The 25,345-nt window shown below is 43.1% G+C and overlaps 1 protein-coding gene across 1 annotated transcript in view; it reads right to left on the bottom strand.

Annotated features, from left to right (window-relative positions):
- LOC135544632 (AP-3 complex subunit beta-1-like) overlaps nucleotides 1–25,345 on the bottom strand; it is a 61,265-nt gene that overhangs the window by 24,962 nt on the left and 10,958 nt on the right. Inside the window, exons 7-22 of the mRNA XM_064972389.1 lie at nucleotides 22,810–22,992; nucleotides 21,947–22,102; nucleotides 19,946–20,043; nucleotides 19,769–19,823; nucleotides 19,228–19,299; nucleotides 19,071–19,133; nucleotides 14,444–14,576; nucleotides 13,373–13,482; nucleotides 13,080–13,256; nucleotides 12,177–12,363; nucleotides 11,245–11,375; nucleotides 8,797–8,947; nucleotides 8,521–8,683; nucleotides 2,076–2,223; nucleotides 402–468; nucleotides 63–163 (exon numbers count right to left, since the gene is read on the bottom strand). Of these exons, the coding sequence (XP_064828461.1) occupies nucleotides 63–163; nucleotides 402–468; nucleotides 2,076–2,223; nucleotides 8,521–8,683; nucleotides 8,797–8,947; nucleotides 11,245–11,375; nucleotides 12,177–12,363; nucleotides 13,080–13,256; nucleotides 13,373–13,482; nucleotides 14,444–14,576; nucleotides 19,071–19,133; nucleotides 19,228–19,299; nucleotides 19,769–19,823; nucleotides 19,946–20,043; nucleotides 21,947–22,102; nucleotides 22,810–22,992 (1,995 nt within the window). The remainder of the gene's footprint in view (nucleotides 1–62; nucleotides 164–401; nucleotides 469–2,075; nucleotides 2,224–8,520; nucleotides 8,684–8,796; nucleotides 8,948–11,244; nucleotides 11,376–12,176; nucleotides 12,364–13,079; nucleotides 13,257–13,372; nucleotides 13,483–14,443; nucleotides 14,577–19,070; nucleotides 19,134–19,227; nucleotides 19,300–19,768; nucleotides 19,824–19,945; nucleotides 20,044–21,946; nucleotides 22,103–22,809; nucleotides 22,993–25,345) is intronic.

Genomic DNA, 25,345 nt, shown 5'->3' with positions numbered 1-25,345 from the left:
CTTACACACAGAGGAAGGGATAGACAAACCAACACAGACAGTACACACACACACACACACACCTGTATGGTGGAGATGTTGGAGAGAGACAGGCCTTCCAGGTCTCCGAGCAGGCTGGGGGAGAGGACAGACGTCTTGGGCCGGGTCACTGGTGTAGGAGTGACTACAGGACAAAGAGAAGGCCCGGGGACCAGCCTTAAGTAAAATGTATGCGCACATTACTGTAAGTCACTTAGGATAAAAGTGTCTGCTAAATTATATATACACACACACATACATATATACATACATAATGCCATTTACGGCAGAAATAGGATTAATTCCCACTGGAAATATTGTGATGACTACAGTTGGATGTATTTTTCACAGTTACGTTGCTGTAGCGCAGACAGAAAACGTACAGTCGTCCAAATCCAACAGGGACACCTCCTTCAACAGGGACACCTCCTTCGTTGACTTCACCTCCATCTAGGAGGGGGGGGAACCAGAAACTTACGTGAGAAACAAACTGTCTCTAGAGCATACAGATCTCCACAGGCTTGGAACAGGTGCTGGGTAACAAAAATAAATACTCATTCAGAATGTGCGACCCTTAGGTCTATGTCGGATTGGGAAACACATTTTTGTCAAACACACTTGGCAGAGTACAGAACGGTATATCATAACATATACACAGTTTCCCCTTTTTAGATAAATGTTTCAACATGAACGGCACGACGAATGAAGGATATAGATGAAAGAGAGAGGAACAAGTGGAGGAGAGAAAAGATGACAAGCAGAATATTGGAAGTAAACGCTGTATGTATTGTTTAGGGGGGGGGGGGGGGGGTGTAGTCTACACTACCTAAATTTGACTGACAGAGTCTATCCAATGTAACATGACATTTCTAAACATATCTGCTATGTACATAAAATTCAATTCGAGATCAATTCTATTTCTCAGGCTGCTGTGCACACACACCACACACACACAGTACATCTGAAGCGTGTCTCTGATCTGCATGGGCCAGCCATGAGGTGCGTCCCATCACAACGTGATGCACTCCAGTGACTACCTCCAACCACGCGGCTTGTCAAATGGCGCCTCGGAATACTAGGACGAGCGTCGCCAGATCTCCACTACAAAACGGGCAACATTACAAATGCTATTAAACATACGAGCGCTTTTATGGCCTCCTCTCGCTCTCCACGCCCTCCTAACCAACCACAGCCCTGTTCACATCTTATAAAAGAACCGTAAAATTCCACTCTGCTTACTGCGGGATCCACTAACTGACAGAGAGAGAGAGTGAGAGCGAGACAGAAGGTGTAATAGTGAAAACAAACAATGAAGTTCGAGGGCGTATCTTATCAGATTGTCTCTGATTGGTGCTTGGTGGCGGTATAATAGAGAAGGAACCCTTGTTTGCAGGCGGAGTGAGCGAGGTGAAAGAAAGTGGAAGATCAAAAGAAAAGATGGAGAGATGCATAGGTCACAGAAGCAAAGTATGCAAAATTACAATTTCATAGCAGAGGACGAAAGAGGGAGGGACAGAGAGGGAAGGATGAGTGAAGGAAAAGACGGGGTGGGGGGGTAGACGACACTGCAAAGAAGCAGCCCAAATCCTATTCCACTGTGTAGAATCTGATTTCTCGGCCTCCACTAGCTCAGAGAAAGACCGTGGGAGAATCTCAATTGTATACTCTCCTCACCACCTTCTCAAAACCCATTGGATGAGAAAGCCAGAAGTCCCTCCCATCTGACCTACTCCTCCAATGGGATGAGAGAAGGTGGTGAGGAGAGAGGACACGAGGGAGTATGCAGTTGAGATTCTCCCACGGTTCACGCTAACACATTATATAGCCTTGTACTATGACAAACAGAAGGTTGGTTCAAACACTTATTTACAGTGTGGAGAAGAGCTCAGATTGGACACAAGTCAACAGAAGGTCATCTGTTCAGACTCAGACCATGGCCTCAATTCAAATCCGCTGCAGATAAAGGAAAACCCCACCAGGGGTTATTTCTGGAGGTGTTAACCATGCTAAAACTGAAGCCCCCAGCAAGCGGTTGCCCTCACGGTTGGATGTCTCACCTTGGGTTTGGCTTCAGACTTGGTTTTCTTCTTGCGTTCGGTGCCTGAGTGGGAGTCTGCGTCGGACCCAGATTCGGAACCAGACGAGGTCTCTTCTGTAGACGAACTGCTGGTTTCTTTAGCAACGTTCCCGTTCTCGTCCGAATCACTGACACAAAGGAGAAATAACACGAAAGGGTGTCAGAGAGCTACAACTGCCTAATCACAATACAACTGGGGGCTGGTACAATTACTGTATAACCGACGGTTATGGCTGAAGACAGTCATGGAAATAAATAACCGTCGTGATTTCTTTTTTTGTTGTGGGACGTCGGGATGGACAGCCGAAACCAGCGAGGAGGTGTTTGCTCCAAGTCTTCGGTTGCCTAGGCAACGCTCCCCTTTACCGCAGCAACATCACACAGAAATAGAATGAGTAAAACTGGCTTGGTACCCCTTAACCCTGGCAAGTTGACTGGTCAACTCTGGTAGTGTGAGGCAATCATTTCCATTCGAATTACAGTTAACGGATGTGGAATGTTCCGTTTCGTCAGTGGAGTTGAATCAACAAATCACAGCACAGATTGATGGGAATTTTTCGCTTATATCCAAATGTATTGACAGTGAGTGTGTTACTACAAATATTTGTACTACTCCCCTCACAGACCAAAGGGCCATTTACATTGATATCAAAATATTTACCCCTGATACTAACCTTGGTAGAGCATCCTACTGGAAGCTAAATAGCTCATTAGTAAATAATGATATAGTTCAATTTGAGGTTAAAGATCTGCTCTCACACTTTTGGGAAAGGGCTTGTGAAGAAAAATCTTATTGCAAGAACTGGGAGCTCTTTACATTTGAGGTGTCCAAATACCTTAGAAAATATGGTAGTATTCTTGCTAAGACCAGAAGAGCTGAGGAGGAAAAGGTGATCATTAAGATAACTTCCCTTTCTCAGAGGTCCCCAGTCGACCTATCGGGGGAGGAGAATATGGAACTAATTGAGTTACAAAATAAACTGGATAATATATAGATTAAAAGGAGAAGGAGCCTTTATTAGAATTATTTATTAAAAATGGATTGAGGGAGAACAGAATTCATCCCATTTCTTTAGACGTGAGAAATGTCACTAAAAATAACACTATCCACTATGTAGCAATTTTTACAGAAAATTGTATAGCACTACGTACTGTCAGAAATCCACAGATATGTTTTTTAACTCACTGAATAATGTTCACTATCAGTGATATAGAATCTAAACAGTGTGATGAACCCATCAAAGTTGAAGAGATTATAGAGTCTATCAAACATCTAAAGAACAATAAATCACCAGGTGTTGATGGAATTACATCAGAATTTTACAAATTATTTTCTGAACAAGTAGCTCCCTTCCTATTTGAAGTCTTTTTAGAGAGTATTAAAAACAATGTTCTCCCCCCTATGAGTCAGGGGTTAATAACACTGATGCCTAAAAAAGAAGTGCTGCTCATCTAAAAACAAAGAAGTATTTTTATACAATATAACTGCCGTCCAATTTGTCTTCTTAATAATGACTAAGATATTACTTACTTACTACTTGCAAAAAGAATTAAAGAAGTCCTGGATGCAATCATTGATGAAACAGTCTGGCTTTATGAAAACAGACATATTTTTAACAATGTCAGACTAGTATTAGACATACTTGACTACTCAGACCTAATAACTGAGGATAGCTTCATATTATTTTTAGATTTTTATAAAGCATTTGACACAGTAGAGCATCAGCTCCTCTTCCACTCCCTTGAGAGACATGGCTTTGGGGATTTTTTCTGCAAGGCTATTAAGACTCTCTCTATGCAAATGATAACAGCTCTATCAAATTGAAATATGGCACTTCACCTAGATTTGAGTTAAAGAGAGGAATTAGGCAAGGTTGTCCTATCTCTCCGTACCTGTTTTTATGAAATCACCCAAATTCTTGCAAATTCTTTAAATAATAGCCCTGTACAAGGTATTTCCATACCTGGTAAATAAATTATTATAAGCCAGCTGGCTGATGATACTACACTTTTTCTGAAAGACGCTAACCAAATTCCCATATCGATCAATGTGATTACAATCCTTTTCCAAAGCGTCTGGTCTATATCTTAACATTAATAAATGTGAACACATGGCTGTCAAAGATTGTGTGACACCTTCATATTATGGTATTCCAGTAAAAGAAGAACTTACATATTTAGGCATAACCATTACAAAGGATCAGAAGTCTAGAGGCTTACTCAATTTTAACCCTTTATTAAAAATAAATAAACAGAAGAAGCTAAATCAATGGCTCGAGAGGGACTATCTTTAAAAGGTAGAGTCCTAATAACCGAAGGTATCTCTAGACTAACATATGGCGCTCTATCTTGACAGTAAAATAAGCAAGGAGATAGAAAGTTGAAAAGCATCTGGTCTTTGGAGAAAACATTGTAATGAATTTTCGGGACTTTACTACTTTAAATAATACTTTTAAGATCAATTGGATAAAACAATTCCTAAGAAGACCCACTTCTATCTGGAATTTTATTCCTCATCATGTCTCCTCTACTTTTGGTGGCCTTAACTTCATGTTGTTTTGCAATTATAATATTGACAATATTCCCATGAAAAGCAGAAAGTTTCATCGGCAGGTTCTCTTGTCATGGTCCTTAATTTATTTAAAAATTTTTCTCCACACAGATATTATATATGGAATAATCGGCATATATTGTATTAACATATTTCTGTTTTTAGAATATTGGTTCTGAAATAATATCCTATTGGTGAGCCAACTGGTAAATGCAGAGGGTCTTTACTCAGTTATAAAGAATTCTTATCACTTTACAAGGTCCCTGTAACACCTAAAGATTTTGCAATTGTTTTAGTCTCTATTCCCTCAGGTGTTGCTCTGTTATTCAGGAACGTGTCAAGACCTGACCCTCAGAGCCGACCTTCTATTGACCCTGTTGACTCATCAGTAGGAAAGATTTGTTTGTTTCTCTTTTGGTCCATTCAACAACAGAGCGATACGAACCTTGTTTCAACAGGTTGTTGTATACCTATACCTTATGTCATGCCTTATTGGAAAGGATTTATTGATAATATCTTTTGGGAAAAAGTTTGGCTGTTGCCACACACATACCTACTTGTTAACAAAATTAAGGAAGTTTCATTTAAAATTATTAATAAATATGATCCTGCCAACCACTATATGAAGAAGTTTAAGGAAAACATCAACTCAAATTGTTCCTTTTGTAATGACCACCCAGAAACGGTGTTGCAGATTTTTTGACATTGTATGCATTTTAGAAAAATGTGGCAAGACATCAGTAGATGTATAATTGAACAAATTTATGAAGATTTTACTGCTTGGATTCTTTACATACAATAGAAATAAGCTGAACATTATGTAATTAATTTCATTATTCTTTTGGACAAATTTCATAACCACAAATGTACATTTAAACAAAAAAAACAACATTTTCTTACCCTACAAAAAGAGTTAAATACAATTCTAACAGCTGTTTTGTTAGAGTAAGTGTATGTATGCCCCTTACGGTCCTTATAATGTGATATTGTACCTCCTAGCTCGATTGTCCATTGTTTATAAACTAAATACACACTTGTGTTCCCTCATGTACTTTCTGTATTGATTTGTCGTGTGTGTGTGTGTGTGTGTGTGTATATGTGTGTATATATATATATAATTTTTTTTTTTAAAGCACAGATTGATGGGTGCACTTCCTGCTTTTACTTCCTGCTGTGCTCCTATGTGGAAAACATATGTAATTTGTCATCTTCAACCTAGCCTATGGGTACACACGCAACGGAGTACGCTGAAGTGAACTTTATGCAACATCTTTCTTGCTGCAGACCCATCACACCATCTGTCTGGGTTCACGGGTTTTTGTGCAGCGCCCAAGCTTCTGGGACAACTCGATGGTCCCCTTTTTACTACACTGGCAATGGCCGCCAGTCTACCCGTTATGCCATTAAACCATTATTAAATCATTGACTTTCTATGGGCAGCACATGTAGCCAGGAGTTGCAGCCAAAAGTAATTGGCTGGACAATAACCGTCACCCAAAACTCCACGAGTGTCTTCTATATGTACCTGTGAGATGGAGTGCATCTTGAAGGGTTATTCCGTGAAAAAAAAAAAAATTGTAATATGGAATCCTTAGCGGTGAAACTGCCACTACCGTTGGCTATATAACAAACAAGTTACGGCAAACAATCAACACGGGCTTTTCCCCCTCCGACGTCATTGCACGCGTGATCAAACAGCAGAATATGTACTGAAAAGACATGTGGATATCACGTTGTGCGACGCTCCTCACCTCCACTTCGTCAACAAAAACAAAACATAACGGCCTTGGGGCAGACGGTGGCGCCGTTTCCCCTACCGCGGATTCCGTCAAACACAGATTGAAATATAACATTAACTTGGGTTTTTCCTATATTAAAACATGAAAAGTTTCATTATAAAAAGGGGAAGGTGTTATGAATGTATCCATTAACTCGAACCAAAACCCTTTCCACCCCCACCGCGTACTGCAGTCTGCTGGAGCTCATGCTAAAACTCTGTCAGAACAACCAAGATCAATCTGTTTTGGTTTGCCCACTTAATTTAATATCGCTTTCGTTGAAACTTTTTTCTCCTCCCTCGCTCTCTCTTTCCATCTCTCTCTCTTCAATTTGTCCTGATAATGAGTGTTTACTCGGGCTGCCTGGGATTTTCAGCTGTTAAATTAACGAGCAGAATTGTGACGGTAACTGGCTTTTTAACTTGGCCGATGATGAGAAGCCAGTATTAATTTGGCCTACAGATTTCATTTGTTGCGAACAGGAAAAAGCGATATAAATCAGAGCGGGCCTGATTAAGCCCTGCCTGGAATGACTGGGCCGTAATGAGGGCATTATGCTGTGTTTGTTGTGGAAGCACTGGGGTGAGCTGGGATAATTACTGTGTGTGTGTGTGTGTGTGTGTTTGAGAGCGAGATAGTGTGTGGGATAGTGGGTATAGCATGTGTGGGTGCGTGCGTGTGTGGAAGCACTGGGGTGAGCTGGTCTAATTACACCCTCTAATGGAGGGAACAGGGTCAGCTGCCGGCCTGTCACACAGCGCGAGCAGGTAGGGTGTGTGTGTGTGTGTGTGTGTGTGTGAGAGAGCATAGTGTGAGAGAGTGAAATAGAACGTGTCAGGGACAAAATTTGCCAGTGTGTGTCTGTGTTCAACAGTTATGTCTCAGATCTCATTCATTGCTACCAACAGGAAGCTAAATGACCAATCCACAGCTGCACTGCCGTTATGAGAGCCCTTCACAATGGAGCACAATAAAGCAGAAAGTTCCTCTTTTCAAAACTAGTTGAACGCTATTTACCACAGGGGAGACGAATTCCACAGTAAACGAAAAGCACTTGCCTCAAATTCAAATGAATTTGGTTGCTTGGTCCTGTGCAGCTGTAAATCAAACAAAAACACATGGAAACCAAAAAGTTTGAATTTCAACATTTTGAATAAATATAGTGTTGCGCTGAAATGTCGTTTTATTTCTTGTTAAAAAAAAAAAAAATTGTCCAACGTATGTTCAATGATTCTAATTCCATTTAGTTCTGGTATTTTCTGTGAGCTCAAAGCACTGTTGTTGGACTTTGTAGGAAGTCATAGTTTTCAACAAAGTTTACCGCAGAAAACGTGGTACGTAACTACAATGGCCATTACGTAGCCTTCTTCACAGACACACGAGAAAGAGAGAAGAGCGTGACATGAGGGAGTGGGACAGAAATGGAAACAGTTGCTTCGTGAGGTAACCCCATCTCTAGCCAATAATACATCGAATTGACTGATAGCTGGCATTTACAAACAGGTTTGAAGGTATGCCTTATGTACTTTGAAGAAATACTAAAATAGTGATTTCGTCCACCAGCTAGCTAGCCGAACTAGAATGACTCATTGGGGAGCAGAGCAATAGATGGTGGCTGCTACTGCCTGAGCAGAGGTGTGATGACTCGGCATGAAATTCCAAAGTCATCATCTGAAAATAATGTAATATTACACAACTGAAATATTTTATTAAAGTCATGTGATAAAGGACGGGAAGTCATTACTTTTATTAATGAAACTGCTACTAAAGTCACCATCATACTAAAACAGCTATTTAACATAGCCAACTAAACTATTTTATTAAAGTAAAGTCATGTGAAAAAAAACAAATAAGCGATAAGCAGCAATGGGCTTTTATTAATAGTTGTATTCTGTGTCGTTACAGAATTCAACTGACTTAATGCATTTATTGCAAAAAATATATGAATCGAAACCCAAATCAAAAACCGTGAGGATTGTTCAAAGCCTGAGCCGACTCCAGAAAGCACTAGCCCCTCAGCACTAAAATAGTGAATCGTACAAGGGTGCCAACATACTTAACCGCAACTATACGTGTTGAATAATTCATTATAGTACCTGTCTTTGGCCGTTGGTTTGACTGTCTTCTTCTGTGGTGGTTTCTTAGTTGTTTTCTTCTGTTCAGAGTCGGACTCACTGGAACTCTTCTCTGATTGGCTGGAGGACTTGTCAGACTCTTCACTGCTCTTTTCCTCATCGCTCTCCGCCTCACTGCTTGACTCTAACACACACACACACGTTCATCTCGTACGATTATGAATACAACCTTGACTGGCATTGCAAGCCCTCACAAAATAACATTATACTTTATGGTACACACATGGTCAAACAGACCTTCACTACTGCTGCTGCTGTCATCACTGCTACTGCTCCCTGAGCCCTTCTCCTCCTCCTCCTCTCCAGAGTCAGAGTAGAACTTATCATCTGATGACTTGGACAGCTTGGACTTTCCAGTCTTCCCTAGCGACGGAGCCCACTCCTTCACCTGGCAACGGATTAGGACGTGAGGTCAGAGGAAGGGAGGTACAGTAAGAGGAAGTAAGGAAAGATTGAAACAAAAAGTACAGTACCAGTCAAAAGGTTTGGACAAATCTACTAATTCAAGGGTTATTCTTTATTTTTTACTATTTTCTGCTTTATAGAATAATAGTGAAGACATGAAAACTATGAAATAACACATGGAATAATGTAGTAGCCAAAAACATGTTAAACAAATGAAAATATATTTTATATTTGAGATTCTTCAAAGTAGCCACCCTTAGCCTTGATGACAGCTTTGCACGCTCTTGGCATTCTGTCAACCAGGTGCAGCTTGTTAAAAGTACATTTGTGGAATTTCTTTCCTTTGAGCCAATCAGTTGTCACAACACAAGGTAGGGGTGGTATACAGACAGACAATAACTATTTGATAAAAGACCAAGTCCATATTATGGCAAGAACAGCTCAAATAAGCAAAGAGAAACAACAGTCAATCACTACTTTAAGACATGAATGTCAGTCACTTCGGAAGATTTGATGAACACAGAGTAGGTGAATGGATGATTTCCGCATGTGTGGTTTCCACCGTGAAGCATGGAGGAGGTGGTGTGATGGTGTGGGGGTGCTTTGCCGGTGACACCGTCAGTGATTTATTTAGAGTTCAAGCCACACTTAACCAGCATGGCTACCACAACATTCTGCAGAGATACGCCATCCTATCTGGTTTGCGCTTAGTGGGACTATCATTTGTTTTTCAACAGGACAATATGACCCAAAACACACCTCCAGGCTATGTAAGGGCTATTTGACCAAGGAGAGTGATGGAGTGCTGCGTCAGATGACCTGGCCTCCACAGTCAGATGACCTGGCCTCCACAATCACCTGACCTCAACTCAATTGAGATGGACCGCAGAGTGAAGGAAAAGCAGCCAACAAGTGCTCAGCATATGTTGGAACTCCTACAAGAAAGCATTTCTCATGAAGCTGGTTGATAGAATGCCAAGAGTGTGCAAAGCTGTCAAGGCAAAGGGTGGCTACTTTGAAGAATCTAAAATATATTTTTGATTTGTTTAACGCTTTTTTGGTTAGTACATGATTCCATAGTTTGTCTTCAATATTACTCTACAATGTAGAAAATAGTAAAAATAAATTAGACCTCTGGAATGAGTAGGTGGGCAAACTTTGACTGGTGTTGTATGTGGACACCTGCTCATCATCTCATTCCAAAATCATGGGCATTAATATAGAGTTGGTCCACCCTTTGCTGTTATAACAGCCTCCACTCTTCTGAGAAGGCTTTCCACTAGATGTTGGAACGTTGCTGCGGGGACTTGTTTCCATTCAGCCACAAGAGGTGGCTGTGAGGTCGGGCACTGATGTTGGGACAGGTCATTGTCATGCTGAAACAGGAAAGGGCTTTCAAACTTGCCACAAAGTTGGAAGCACAGAATCGGCTAGAATGTCATTGTATGCTGTAGCATTAAGATTGACCTTCAAGGAACTAAGGGGCCCGAACCATGAAAAACAGCCGTAAACCATTATTCCCCCTCCACCAAACTTTACAGTTGGCACTACGCATTGCGGCGGGTAGCGCTCTCCTGGCTTCCGCCAAACCCAGATTAGTGCGTCGGACTGCCAGATGGTGAAGTGTGATTCATCACTCCAGAGAACGCCATTCCACTGCTCCAGAGTCCAATGGCGGTGAGCTTTATACCACTCCAGTCAACGCTTGGCGTTGTGCACGGTGATCTTAGGCTTGTGTGCGGCTGCTCGGCCATGGAAGTCCATTTCATGAAGCTCCCGACGAACAGTTATTTGATGATGTGGCTTCCGGAGGCAGTTTGGAACTCACTTCAGCACTTGATGGTCCCGTTCTGTGAGCTTGTGTGGCCTAACAATTCGCGGCTGAGCTGTTGTTCCTAGATGTTTCCACTTCACAATAACAGCACTTACAGTTGACCGGGGCAGCTCTAGCAGGGCAGAAATTTGACCAACTGTTGGAAAGGTACCATCCTATGACAGTGCCACGTTGAAAGTCACTGAGCTCTTCAGTAAGGCCATTCTATTGCCAATGTTTGTCTATGGAGCTCCCATGGCTCTGTGCTCAATTTTATACACCTGTCAGCAACGGGTGTGGCTGAAATTGCAGAATCCACTAATTTGAAGGAGTGTCCACATACACTATGAATACAAGCGTATCAACACGGAGCTGTATTAAAATGTCTGAATTGACCACAGCCACCCTTGGTGTAGGGTCTGGGTGATGAGCGGGAACAGGGAGTAGAAGTAAAGATGGATCCTTACCGGCTCAATCACCTCCACGTTCCTCACTGATTGGTCAGGAGCCACGGCAGGCCAATCAGAGAGCTCCAGGTAGCCGCTGGCTTTGGTGTTGATGGTGTGGGACAGCGTTCCCAACTGGTAACGATCACGGTCTGACAGAGAGAGAGAGGAGAAGACGGAGAAAGGGAGGAAGTAAAGGAAAAAGGGTAGACAAAGAAGGGAAAATGTCAGAGGAGAAACATAATGAGTAACATTGGAGGAGGGAGAGGATGAAGGGGAAATGGTGGGGGGGGGGTTGGAGGAGGGGAGAAAAGAGGGACGAGAAACAATGATTAACATTGGAGGACGAGAAAGGGGTAGAGAAAGAGGCAGGGGTCTCAATGTCACAGCAGTGCTCTCTCAATCAGCAGGACAGAGAGTAATTGGCATTAAACACTCTGAAATGTCACTGTATACACACACACTGCTGTTTAATAAAGGGTCCAGGAGCCCACACGCACAAGAGTAAAACGATTCTCCCTCCCTAATGGTCAATATAGGAGGTGTAATCAGTCAAAGTGCCTGGGGAGGTCGGCCTTCTCTAACGAAACAGAGAAGGAGAAAAGAAATCAAGAGTTAAAAGGGTGAATATTAAGAATGACAGGAGTGGTAACGTTTTCCATAAACATCTAGTAGACGCAGAGACCACTGCAGAATAATAATGTTTCGGAGGCTGCTTCTGTCTCTCATCTGGATTCAAGTTAACTGTGTGTGTGTGTGTGTGTGTGTGTTATCTGCATCTCAAAGGTTATCATTAGCCAGGTAATAATTCACCCATCTCATCAGAGCCGGGACAGAGAGAGGGGGCCCTGGACCCTCTGCCATTCACAGACTCACACCAGCATATTAAAAACACCCGTGTGTCTCCTAAAGGGCACCCTATTCCCTATTTAGTGCACTACTTCCAAAGGTACCTTTGTATGTGGACTCGAGGACGGGCGCCGGCTTGGGCGCCAGCAGGATGCGGCGGGCGTACTTGCCGAGTGCGCCGCTCTTCTCATTGGGCACGATGAGCTGGCGGATGAAGCGCGTGCGGTCTCTGATGTCATAGTTCTGGTCATATTTCCCCAGGTTCAAAATGTACTGGGTCAACAACTTGGTCTGGACGGAGGGAAAGAGGGAGATATGGGGGGGGGGAGAAGGAGAGAAAGATGGAGGGGAGGAAGCGGGAGAGAAGACGCCAACAATCAAACATAAAAAAAAGAAGCACATAGCTCCATTAAGGTAAGCTCATGAATCCGTATGGTGCTTCCCACTACATTTTCTTCATACAAACACACTGTTCTCCTCCAGTCTGCTCCCCCTCTCTAGCCGTATGAGTGACAACCTCTCTCTGTGCCAGGTGGGTTTATGGTCCGAGATGGGGAGCGCTTGCCTTTAACATATATTATTCAGGGAGGTATAAAAACCAAGAGTTACGACCCCCAGAAGGTCGACATTATACCACTCTATTTCTTCACCCCCTCCCTTTTTTTTAACCTCTAATAACGTGCTCATTTGAGGCGGCAGCATCTGCAGTGTGGTCATAAACCCAGCCTGGCCGCCATAATGCTCTGCATCCGATAGAACGGATCTGTAGTTACCAAACAGAGGCAAGGCAATGGCACGACGCGCAACGTTAAAGCTTGCACTTAAGGAAGTGGGGAAAATTAGATTGCGGGAGCCAAATAACAAGAAACTGGAGGCTAATGACGTTGTTTACATCCATGACAATAACAGTTGAATAAGATGAATTATGTTAGGGCAGAATAACGCTGCGACGTGTACTGCCGACTCGACCGTTCGGTGTACCTACTGTTTAGCGTAGGCTAATGTACCTGTTTGGAGTTGGTGAGGTAGAGTTTGGCAGCCAGGTTGACAGTCTGCAGCTTGACGATGTCCTCCTCGGAGGTGAAGCTCTTGGCCATCTTGCGGAGGACGTCGGGAGCGATTTGAGGGACCCTCTCACAGTACTCCCCCATCAGCCACAGGATGCTGGCCCGTGCCATCGGCACCTTGACACACAAGAGGGGTTAGTCTGGTTTTTGGGGGGGGGGTGTGCATTTTGAGTCCCGACTCGCTCGGGCACAAGAGCAAGTACACAGACGCACTGAGGTCGCGGTAGACGTACAGCGATGTTGTCGAAGAGCTTGGCCATGTGTTTGATGATGTCACTGTGCTGGGTGGGCTGGGTCTGGAGAAGCTTCTTGATGACCACTACGCTCTCAGCCACCACCGTCTCTGTGAGGAGACAATACATTTACATTTCAAAATGTAACTAAGTGTAATCAAAAAATGTAATATATACGAAATCCCCCAAAAGTAATTATTTGTCATCAGAAGGGCCATAAACAGTTACTAGTTATTGGGGGGATTGTTGCTGCATACTCCAAGGTTAAAATCTCACCTTTCTGGTCATTTAAATAAATTGCTGAGGTGTCGTCACTTGAGGACACAAGCTGAAGTACACAGTACAAACATAATAAAAATATGAAATATTGTATATGATGTATTGCTATTCAACAAAAGTATGAAAAAGGCATGAAATTACATTTACTAAATATAGTATAATCAATTTATAAAATTACTAACTGTTAGATTTCACCTTCCTTATAACTAAAAAAATACATGTTTGTATATTGTGTTAGAGAAAATGTGCATAAAATGTGTAAAACATCTGCCCCCATCGCGTCTCCCAGAGCTCTAGCTTAGCTTCCTAAACTCCTTAGGGACTCGCCTTTCATCTCATATTAATCTTGTCCCGGACAACAACAAAAAGCTACAGCTACAAAACCAATCTCTCCTGCTGCGTTAGGGTGTAAGGATTCCAGGCATATGCAGTGTTAGTGGCTGTGAAGAAGGATTCAGCCAGGTGTTGGACAGTGTTGTCAGATGTCACCACCTTGCTTCACACAGGCAGAAGAGACATAATCCTCTGTCCATGAGAATCAGGGCTACCGCTCAATGAAAGCCACTTCAAGCTATGGTGTCCACATTAGAACAAATACTACCAGAACCACGCAAGTGCCTCAAACTGGAGACTTTGCATCTAAGAGGTTAAAACAATATATACAAAAGAGAGGGTTTGACATATACATCCAACTATGAACCGGAGCTGGACAAAGACAACCGATCGACTGATTCTCTGGACAAAGAAAACCAATCAGTCGATCGATCAGTCAATCGGTCAGTGGTTCCGTACCGTCTCGGTTGGAGAGCAGCAGCACCAGTCCTTGGAGGCAGGTGTCTGTCACCTCAGAGATGTTGGTGGCACACCTGCCGATGGCCTGGATGGTACCGGCTGCAAACTGCTTGTCTTGGCTCTTCACATAAGTCTGTTCAAAGCAAAGCACAAGGTGGAGCCATTCATTGTATCTAAAAAGGCATATATGTGGAACCGCTGCCTGTGACTGAAAAGGATATTGAGAGAGAGAGAGAGAGAATGTAACAGAATCAGAGAGAATGTTAGAGATAATCAGAGAGAGAGAGAATGTAACAGAATCAGAGAGAATGTTAGAGATAATCAGAGAGAGAGAGAATGTAACAGAATCAGAGAGAATGTTAGAGATAATCAAAACGTGACAGAATGCAACATCAGAAACAAAACGTTTCTGAAAAATGTTTTGATAATGAATGTAAAACACTTAGGTGTTTTCTAAGACAAATGTCAAATGAAAAACATAAGCAGCAAAACAACCCAGAGCTACGATATGAATACTTTGAAACAGTATAAACATACAGTGAAACGCAAGAAATTGAAATAAATAAATTCACCAATATCAGTTCTTGGACATGTGGAACCATTTAAGCACGACAAAACCACAAGAATTAGCCATACAAGATGTAGGAATTTGGAAAACTTACTTTGATAATCTATACAAAAACACCCCACAAAAAGACTTACAACAGAACCAATTAGATATTAAAGAAAAATGTAACTTCCTTGAATCAGTCATTAAAAACAACCAAATTCCATTAGATTACCCAATAACCCAACAAAAACTAAATGAAAAGCTCAAATCTATAAAATCAAATAAGGCTTGTGGTCTAGATAACATCAGAAATGAAATGCTGAAAAAGAGCACACCTGAGTTGCAAAATGCTGTGCTTAAATTGTTCAACATGGTTTTAACTTCTGGCTGTAACCAGGGGCTCATCTCCCCGATCCACAAAAGTGGAGACAAATCAGACCCCAATAATTACAGGAGAATTTGCGTAAACAGCAACTTGGGAAAGGTTTTCTGTAGCATTTTGAATTCAAGAATTCAAACCTTTCAAGAAAAAAAATGTATTAAGTAAACATTAAATTGGCTTTCTCCCTAACCATCGCACTACTGACCACACTAATTAATAAAAACGTCAACCAAAAAAAAAAAAAAAAACAAAATTTTTTGCTTGCTTTTTTGACTTTAAAAAAAGCATTTGATTATATTTGTCAGGAAGGGTTATTCTACAAAATTCTCCAAAGTGGGCTTGGTGGTAAGGTGTATGACTTAATAAAATGTGTGTGCAATAAAAATCAAAAACCAAAGAACAGAATTCTTTTCACAACGTCGAGGTGTGAGACAAGGCTGCAGTTTGAGTCCAAATCTGTTCAACATTTATATCAATGAATTAGCAGACTTGTTGGACAATTCTCCAGCGCCAGGACTCACACTATTTGAAACAGAGGTGAAATGCCTGCTATATGCTGATGGTACTTCTATCACCAACCAAAGAAGGTCTTCAACAGAACCTTAATATTCTAGAGCAATATTGCCATAATTGGGCCCTGGCAGTAAATTTACAAAAAACGCAAATCATGATTTCCCCCCCAAAAAACATGTCAGATGGATAAATATAAATTCACCCTGAACAACACTATAATTGAACACTAAAAATTACACCTACCTTGGTCTGACCATATCTGCGTCGGGAAACTTTAATATGGCAGTGAATGCACTCAAAGAAAAAGCCTGCAGAGCAATGTATGTAATAAAAATGAAACTATTCAAAATCAACATCCCAATTAGAATTTGGACTAAAATATTTGACAGTGTAATCCTACCAATAGCTCTTTATGGAAGTGAGGTTTGGGGGCCACTCAATAAACTGGACTTTAAGATGTGGGACAAACATCCAATTGAAGCCCTACATGCAGAATTCTGTCAGAAAATTCTACAAATCCAGAGAAATACACCAACTAATGCATGTAGGGCAGAATTGGGCCGTTTTCCAGTAATAATGAAAACACAGAAAAGATCATTACAATTTTGGCTACATCTAAATTCAAGTCCAAAGTCAAGTCTGCAATTAAAAGCACTTCAAACCCAAGAGCTGAGCCCAGAAACGAGCCCTCTCAGTCAGCTGGTGTTGGACCTCACCAACCAAGCTGACAACAGCACTGCTTCAAAAGAAAGAATTCCAATAAGCAAAATCATGAACCAATCAAAGGAATCATATTTACAACATTGGAAAAATTAAACAAAATCCCAAAGCCGACTAAATTGCTATCTGACCCTAAACAGAGAATATGAATTGGCGGATTATCTCTACTCTGTCAGAGATACGAAGCAGAGACAGATCCTTACCAAGTACAGGCTGAGTGATCACCAATTGGCAATAGAAACCGGCAGACATAAAAAGACATGGCTACCCAAAGAGGAGCGTGTATGTGGTCACTGCATAACAGGGGAGGTAGAAACAGAGATGCACTTTCTCCTTTACTGTGATAAATATTCCTCACAAAGAGATTCATTATTCACAGAAATTACTACACATATTCCAAATTTGAACTTATTACACCCAGAGGAAAAACTAAAAATACTCATGGGCGAAGGAGCAATGGCTCCTCTTGCAGCCAAATATGCATTTGCCTGCCATAGGGACACTGAATAATAACATCTGCATAGTAAGCAGTAACTTACTTATTGTTACTACTATTATTATTATTATTGTTGTTGATCATTCCAAATAGTAGTAGTATGGGTGGTAATGGTAGCAGTTTAGTGATGGTGGTGGTAATGATGATAGTAGTTGTAGTACTGATGTAAATGGTGAAGATAACTAAATAATGGTTATTTAAAAAAGTAACTATGGCACTATGTATTACATTTCTACTATTGACTGTTACCATTTTATTGTTATTATTTTCAGATTTAATTTTACTACCATTTTCTATCATTTGTTATTGTTTATAAGTTTATTACAATGTACACTGCTCAAAAAAATAAAGGGAACATTAAAATAACACATCCTAGATCTGAATGAATGAAATATTCTTATTAAATACTTTTTTCTTTACATAGTTGAATGTGCTGACAACAAAATCACAAAAATGATCAATGAAAATCAAATTTATCAACTCATGGAGGTCTGGATTTGGAGTCACACTCAAAATTAAAGTGGAAAACCACACTACAGGCTGATCCAACTTTGATGTAATGTCCTTAAAACAAGTCAAAATGAGGCTCAGTAGTGTGTGTGGCCTCCACATGCCTGTATGACCTCCCTACAACGCCTGGGCATGCTCCTGATGAGGTGGCGGATGGTCTCCTGAGGGATCTCCTCCCAGACCTGGACTAAAGCATCCGCCAACTCCTGGACAGTCTGTGGTGCAACGCGGCGTTGGTGGAGGGAGCGAGACATGAGGTCCCAGATGTGCTCAATTGGATTCAGGTCTGGGGAACGGGCGGGCCAGTCCATAGCATCAATGCCTTCCTCTTGCAGGAACTGCTGACACACTCCAGCCACATGAGGTCTAGCATTGTCTTGCATTAGGAGGAACCCAGGGCCAACCGCAACAGCATATGGTCTCACAAGGGGTCTGAGGATCTCATCTCAGGCTACCTCTGGCGAGCACACAGAGGGCTGTGCGGCCCCCCAAAGAAATGCCACCCCACACCATGACCGCCAAACCGGTCATGCCGGAGGATGTTGCAGGCAGCCGAACGTTCTCCACGGCATCTCCAGACTGTCACGTCCTCAGTGTGAACCTGCTTTCATCTGTGAAGAGCACAGGGCGCCAGTGGCGAATTTGCCAATCTTGGTGTTCTCTGGCAAATGCCAAACGTCCTGCACGGTGTTGGGTTGTAAGCACAACCCCCACCTGTGGAGGTCGGGCCCTCATACCACCCTCATGGAGTATGTTTCTGACCGTTTGAGCAGACATGCGCATTTGTGGCCTGCTGGAGGTCATTTTGCTTGGCTCTGGCAGTGCTCCTCCTGCTCCTCCTTGCACAAAGGCAGCGGTAGCGGTCCTGCTGATGGGTTGTTGCCCTCCTACGGCCTCCTCCACGTCTCCTGATGTACTGGCCTGTCTCCTGGTAGCGCCTCCATGCTCTGGATACTACGCTGACAGACACAGCAAACCTTCTTGCCAAAGCTCGCATTGATGTGCCATCCTGGATGAGCTGCACTACCTGAGCCACTTGTGTGGGTTGTAGACTCCGTCTCATGCTACCACTAGAGTGAAAGCACCGCCAGCATTCAAAAGTGACCAAAACATCAGCCAAGAAGCATAGGAACTGAGAAGTGGTCTGTGGTCACCACCTGCAGAACCACTCCTTTATTGTGGATGTCTTGCTAAATGCCTATAATTTCCACCTGTTGTCTATTCCATTTGCACAACAGCATGTGAAATTTATTGTCAATCAGTGTTGCTTCCTAAGTGGACAGTTTGATTTCACAGAAGTGTGATTGACTTGGAGTTACATTGTGTTGTTTAAGTGTTCCCTTTATTTTTTTGAGCAGTGTATATTGTATACATTATTGCTTTGGCAATATTGACAATGTTTTTCATGCCATTAAGGCAGCTTGAATTTGAGACAGAATGTAACCCAGAGACTTACCTGGAACTCTCTAAGGATGGTTGAGATGTTGGCTTCGTTGGCCAGGCTGGTCAAGATCTCCAGCTGGGGAGACAAGATGGGTCTGATCACACACACACACCTGACCTCATCTCATGGTTTACTTTTACATTAGCTTGGTCATCACGAGGGAGCTTACCTTGAGCGATTTGATGTGAGTGGCATCTGTGGATCTCACATAGAAACTCTTCATGTAAGGTTCAAACATGCCCTGGCGGGATTACATAAAACCATAATGATACTTCATAATATAAAAAAAGGCAGAGGCTGAGCGACTGGATTAAACTGCCCGGCTCCCGCCCACCACTTTGTAATACTGCAATGTTATTCGTTCAAGACCGACAGAAAAGTTATCCCAACGTGTCGTTTATTATAGTCACAACTAAAGTCAGCAGTCCACATCGTCACAATCGTGACGTTCACAACAGACAAAGTGTGTGCAGCATGGTCGACCATGCCGTTTATAACCACGGACAACGGGAGAGAATGGTCTCTCCTCTGAGCATGTGCTACAGTACGTCTGGCGATGAAGGTACGGTGGTTAAGCTCTCGGGCAAGAGGCGTCCAGACAATCTGGTCACGCAGCCACTCTGATAGTAAATCAGTAACAGGTAACACACACACACCATTATCTGTCCCGCAGCAGACACTGAAGAGAGGAGCCATGTTTAGAGCCTTACCTTCCTCTGGATAGACATGGTGGCTATGTTCTGTAACACAACGTACTGCACCTCTCTGACAGGGAGAGACAGAGGGGAAACATTATTGAGTGCCCTTTTTTTTTTGTCCTCACAATAGAGACACAGAGAGGGAGAGAGAAAGAAAAAAAAAACGTAAAGAGAGGGGTTGGGGTGTACCTGTGGCTTCGGAGCAGTCTGACCAGTGACTTGGTGATGACGCCGACCTCGTGTTTAGGAGCCAGGTGCCAGTACAGCTGAGCTACTGACACCACCACCTGAAACAACAGACGTCAACAGGTTTTTCCCCCCTGTATCATGGCCCTTCCAGCCACTCAAATACAGGAGGTTGTTTCTCAACTCCAGTCATAACCCTATCTAGACCGGTCCCAGTTGAATTTGTGCTGTCTTGCCGAGTCCTGTGGTCATTGTCACGCCATTGTTTGGTGTCACAGACCCTAGGATTCGGTAAGACGATACAGCACTGCCTGATCCCAGGTCTGTGTGTATCTCCTCGTGTATGATGGGTCTTTCATCCTCCCTCAGGACACAAAGCTCTTTAAAAAGCTCCATATATATCAAATAGCAACACCAAAGTCATACTTTTTTTGTAATGTGAGGAGTCACATTTGGAAGGTAACAGCCAGCCAGAGTAAGGACCGAGGAGTCACAGCTGGAAGGTAACAGCCAGAGTAAGGACAGAGGAGTCACAGCTGGAAGGTAACAGCCAGAGTAAGGACCGAGGAGTCACAGTTGTAAGGTAACAGCCAGCCAGAGTAAGGACTGAGGAGTCACAGCTGGAAGACGTGCCGGTACGGCGGAGGGCCGCATCGCGTTCCCTCTCTTAAAAAGACAAAACACGTCACATTTTAAAATGGTCATTTGGGACCATTTTTCCTCCCGTTGCTACACTGCCGCACAGACCTTAACTTCTTCGATATAGGGGGCGCTCTTTTAATTTTTGGATTAAAAAAACGTTCATTTTAAACAAGATATTTTGTCACGAAAAGATGCTCGACTATGCATATAATTGACAGCTTTGGAAAGAAAACACTGATGTTTCCAAAACTGCAAAGATATTGTCTGTGAGTGCCACAGAACTAATGCTTCAGGCGAAACCAAGATGAAATTTCATACAGGAAGTGCCCCAGATTTTGAATGCGCTGTGTTCCAATGTCTCCTTATATGGCTGTGAATGCGCCAGGAATGAGCCTACACTTTCTGTCGTTTCCCCAAGGTGTCTGCAGCATTGTGACGTATTTGTAGGCATATCATTGGAAGATTGACCATAAGAGACTACATTTACCAGGTGTCCGCTTGGTGTCCTCTGTCGAAATTATTGCGCAATCTCCAGCTGCGTGCACTTTTCCATTTGAATCAGAGGAGAAAGTCAACTGCCACAAATTATTTATCATCAAATAGATGTGTGAAAAACACCTTGAGGATTGATTCTAAACAACGTTTGCCATGTTTCTGTCGATATTATGGAGTTAATTTGGAAAAAGGTTTGGCGTTGTAATGACTGAATTTTCTGGGTTTTTTCTTAGCCAAACGTGATGAACAAAACGGAGCGATTTCTCCTACACAAATAATCTTTTTGGAAAAACTGAACATTTGCTATCTAACTGAGAGTCTCCTCATTGAAAACATCTGAAGTTCTTCAAAGGTATATTATTTTATTTGAATGCTTTTCTTGTTTTTGTGAAAATGTTGCCTGCTGAATGCCATGCTTGTGTAGCGATGGTTGAAAAGCATATTTTGAAAATCTGAGATGACAGTGTTGTTAACAAGCTAATATTTGAGCCAATATATTTATTTCATTTCATTTGCGATTTTCATGAATAGTTAACGTTGCGTTATGCTAATGAGCTTGAGGCTATGATTATGCTCCCGGATACGGGATTGCTCGACGCTAGAGGTTAAGTCTCCTGGGTGATGGAGACCTGCTCAGTGTGTGTGCAGCATCAGTCGTGGCGCAGCCTCGGTTCCGGAGACAGGTGTGCGGAAGGAGTGACAACAGAACCCCATGCTCAGACGCCTTCATCAAGGCTGCCTGTATCCCTCACAGCCAGCAGGTTCAACAGCAGTCAACACTGGATGCGTGTGTGTTTATGCATCGGTTTGTGAGAGAGTCTCGGACCAGTGTGCTTCAGAGCAGTGTGTGTGTGTGGTGAGACTCACGGCAGTGTTTCTACTCTGTAGCAGAGGCTTGGTGTTCCTCAGAAGCAGTCTGTGGTCAGGGTCCATCATGTAGGACTTCTTTTCGTCCCCATTTTTCGTCTTTTTCTCATCAGACTCATAGAACGCCGTCTCACTGTTCTCATCATACAGACCGTCCTGAAAAACACACACACACGTGTCTTTCATTCTGTTATTCACCGCATACATGCCAACGCCAGCTCGCCAACGCCAGCTCGCCAACGCCTGCTAGCCAACGCCTGCTAGCCAACGCCTGCTAGCCAACGCCTGCTAGCCAACCCAAAACAGATGCATACGCACACCTAGAAGTTGCTTGCAGGTGAGTTGGAGGAGTGCGCTCGCTAACTATCACTTTTTTAACCACGCTAACGTTTTGCTCCTCTGACCTTTGTCAAGTAACGACAAAACAGATGGATACTGACAGCACATCTTGCGTAGGGTTGCTCTGTTCATTATTGAAATAACTTAATAGTAAACACACTGACAAATGTCTCCTTAGTCTTTTTTGATTCATTTACTATAGGCTATATTTCACTCGTCACACTGAAGCAATAATGACATTATTACTTCAGTGTTGATGTCTGATAGGGACTATACGCCGGATATCTAACTGAGCCCTGTCCTCGTTCGCTGATGAGACGTTCAAGAGAAGCCACTACATCTCAATCATCTCAAATCTAAATGAAAAAAAAAAAAACATTCATTAGAGCTCACGCCACACGACGCCGTTCTGACACAAACCACTTATTCGCCTCCCTCGCTCCCCATCTCGCACCTCTTTCCACAGGCTGGTGCGCTGTGTCAACCTGACCCCCCCCACCATCTTTCTTCCTCCCATCTCTCACCTCTTTCCAGGGGCTGGTGAACTGCGTCCTGGCGTAGCGGGTCAACATGGTGATGATGACCACCTGACCCCACTCCTCCACGTCCACCAGCAGGTTGCAGAGTTTACGGTAGTTCTTATGGATCAGGTCAATACGGTCCGGACACACTTCCTCAAAGGCCATCACCACGCTGCCCGCTACCAGCTATAGGGGGAGACGTTGGGTTACTGCAGGGCTAGAGTAAAAGCATGCACACCCGGTAACTCTCAGAATCCAACTTGGGCAGCCCTGCTTTAGCCTGAGACCATAGTCTGTGTATTCTTATTTTAAAATGACAGCCTACCAAAAGGCCTGGTTACGTCTTGGTTAGAAAGACAGTGTACTTCATGATCTAAGAGCAAGAATTTTGTTTATGAACAGTTAGCTATAATCTAAGAGCCAGGCACCAAACAGGAGTAGTAACTGAGTGGAAAATTACCACATTTAAAGTCTTTACTGAACAAATCTAATTTGGGATCACCATGGTAAAAGGCATAAATCGCCCACACAGCCAAAACATTTCACCACAGACTTAATTTCCTTCAGCTCATAACTAATTGAATGTTCTATTCATGAGACAAGAGAAAGGGGGAAATGGGAGAATGGAGGGGAGAGAGGGAGGAAAGGGAGGCAATCAAGTACATTTTATTGGGAGAAAAATCCATTTGTCTGGTCCGTGTTCTATTCCTGTAGCGCTGCTGGCTGGCAGACTGACTGATTGACATGGCTGTGTATTAATATGCAAACAGCATTAACGCAGAGAGGCGAGGGGGGACAAGGAAGGAGTCGGCGAGGAGAGGGGTAGCGGAATCCGGTCTCTCCCATTAGAAAAGACTGGCCCCTGGTGGCCCCTGTGGAAACCCTGTACATTTACCCATCATCCCTGCCGTGCAGCTGCATTGATTGCGTAGGTGTGTGCGCGTATGCGTTTGAGGCCCTCTGACAACTGGGGGGCTGGGAACCCGAAGCGCTAATCATTGAACAATCTGGACAGCTTTAGGGAGTAGGCTTCTAAATGACTGGTAAAAACCATAGAAAAAGGTGTGAGGTAAAATACGTGTTTGGAATTAGCTCAACTTTGCAACCAAAATTACATTTAAAAAAAATACATTAAAAAACAAGCTGTTCGTTAAAAAAACAAAAAAAACATGTGCGAAACAAATCAAAACCGAGGCATTGTTTAAACACTTGGTTTAGCAAGCAATTAAGAAACCTCATATAAGCAGAGTTTAACGGATGTGCTTGTGGTTTATAATTGGAAAGGGGCTTATTTGGGAAATGTATGTGTGGCTTTCAATTGTCATGCACAGCGCGGTTGGTCTCAGAACTAAACAGATGCTTGATGTAAAGTTCCAACTCCGCAAACCTCATCTAGTGCATAGCCCTTATATTGGAGTAAAGTACTGACAGGAATGAACAGGAACTTTGCGAAAATTGTGCCTGTGTGCATCAATGGATACACAGAGGTTCCTAGTATCTCAGCCCTGTGTTATGTTCCCTTCGACATCTGTCTCTCTCCCTCAGCCTATTACAGTGTCTCTGGGCCTGCCTCCGCCTCTTTATGCATTATCCCTCCCTCCCCCATCTCCCTCTCAACTTCCCCCATTAGACGCAGGTAAACTACACGCGCCATCAACAAAACTGACACCCCAATCTATGGAGTCCACAACCATCCATCCCTCCCTCCCTCCCCTCCCCCAGCCACTTCCACCGTATTATCTACACTACGTGACAAGCCAGTAATGGAAAAATCACACTAAGCAAATGGTTCCTCTAATAACAATAAATTTCGTATAAAATTATGAAGGGCCCAAACCATTTCCTTGCATCTATTTTGTCATGAATTCTAATTAGGGCGCCAGGGAGGCGGCGAGTGCTGGGTCATCACGCCAGAGACGGCGCGCCGCCTTGATTGATGGCACGGCGCAGGGTCGGTCGGCCTACCCTCCCTGCCTTCGCTCTATCCTCTCCCCCTTTTCCCATCTCCTCCCTCCTCTTTCTCTTAAATGAATGGGCATCCCACCTAGCCTCTAATCATACCACACACTACCACACACACACACACTCCTCCCTGTTCTCATTTCAATTTTGCAGGAGGTGCAGGGAGAGGCAGGGCGGCGGGATGGGAGGGATCGATCATTTATCTTGTAATGGCTGGATAATAGATCCATCACAGTAAAACAGCTGCACAACCTCCTGTGTTGTGTCCCCCCCCCCCTCTCCCGCTACAGCCCTTCTCTTACCACCATCCTGTCTTTAACCAGGGGTGTCACACTAATTTGGCGTAAAGAGGCCATCACCGTTCAGGCCAATGTCACAAAGGCAACAGAGACAGCCAAATATATTTTTTTATCTCTCCCCAAATATACTTACATTGTAACATACCCAACATAACTGACTTCACCACCTGGGTGATAATTCTTATTTTTACAATCATTTCTAATAAGCGTGGAGGCTAGTTTTGGGGCACAGGTAGGGGACACGGATGGTGGTGGGCCACACTTGGCTCCTGGGCTGC

This window comes from Oncorhynchus masou, chromosome 8, assembly GCF_036934945.1.
Source record: "Oncorhynchus masou masou isolate Uvic2021 chromosome 8, UVic_Omas_1.1, whole genome shotgun sequence".
NCBI lineage: Eukaryota > Metazoa > Chordata > Actinopteri > Salmoniformes > Salmonidae > Oncorhynchus > Oncorhynchus masou.
Note: the sequence above shows the minus strand (reverse complement) of the source record. Positions and strands in the feature narration are given on the sequence as shown.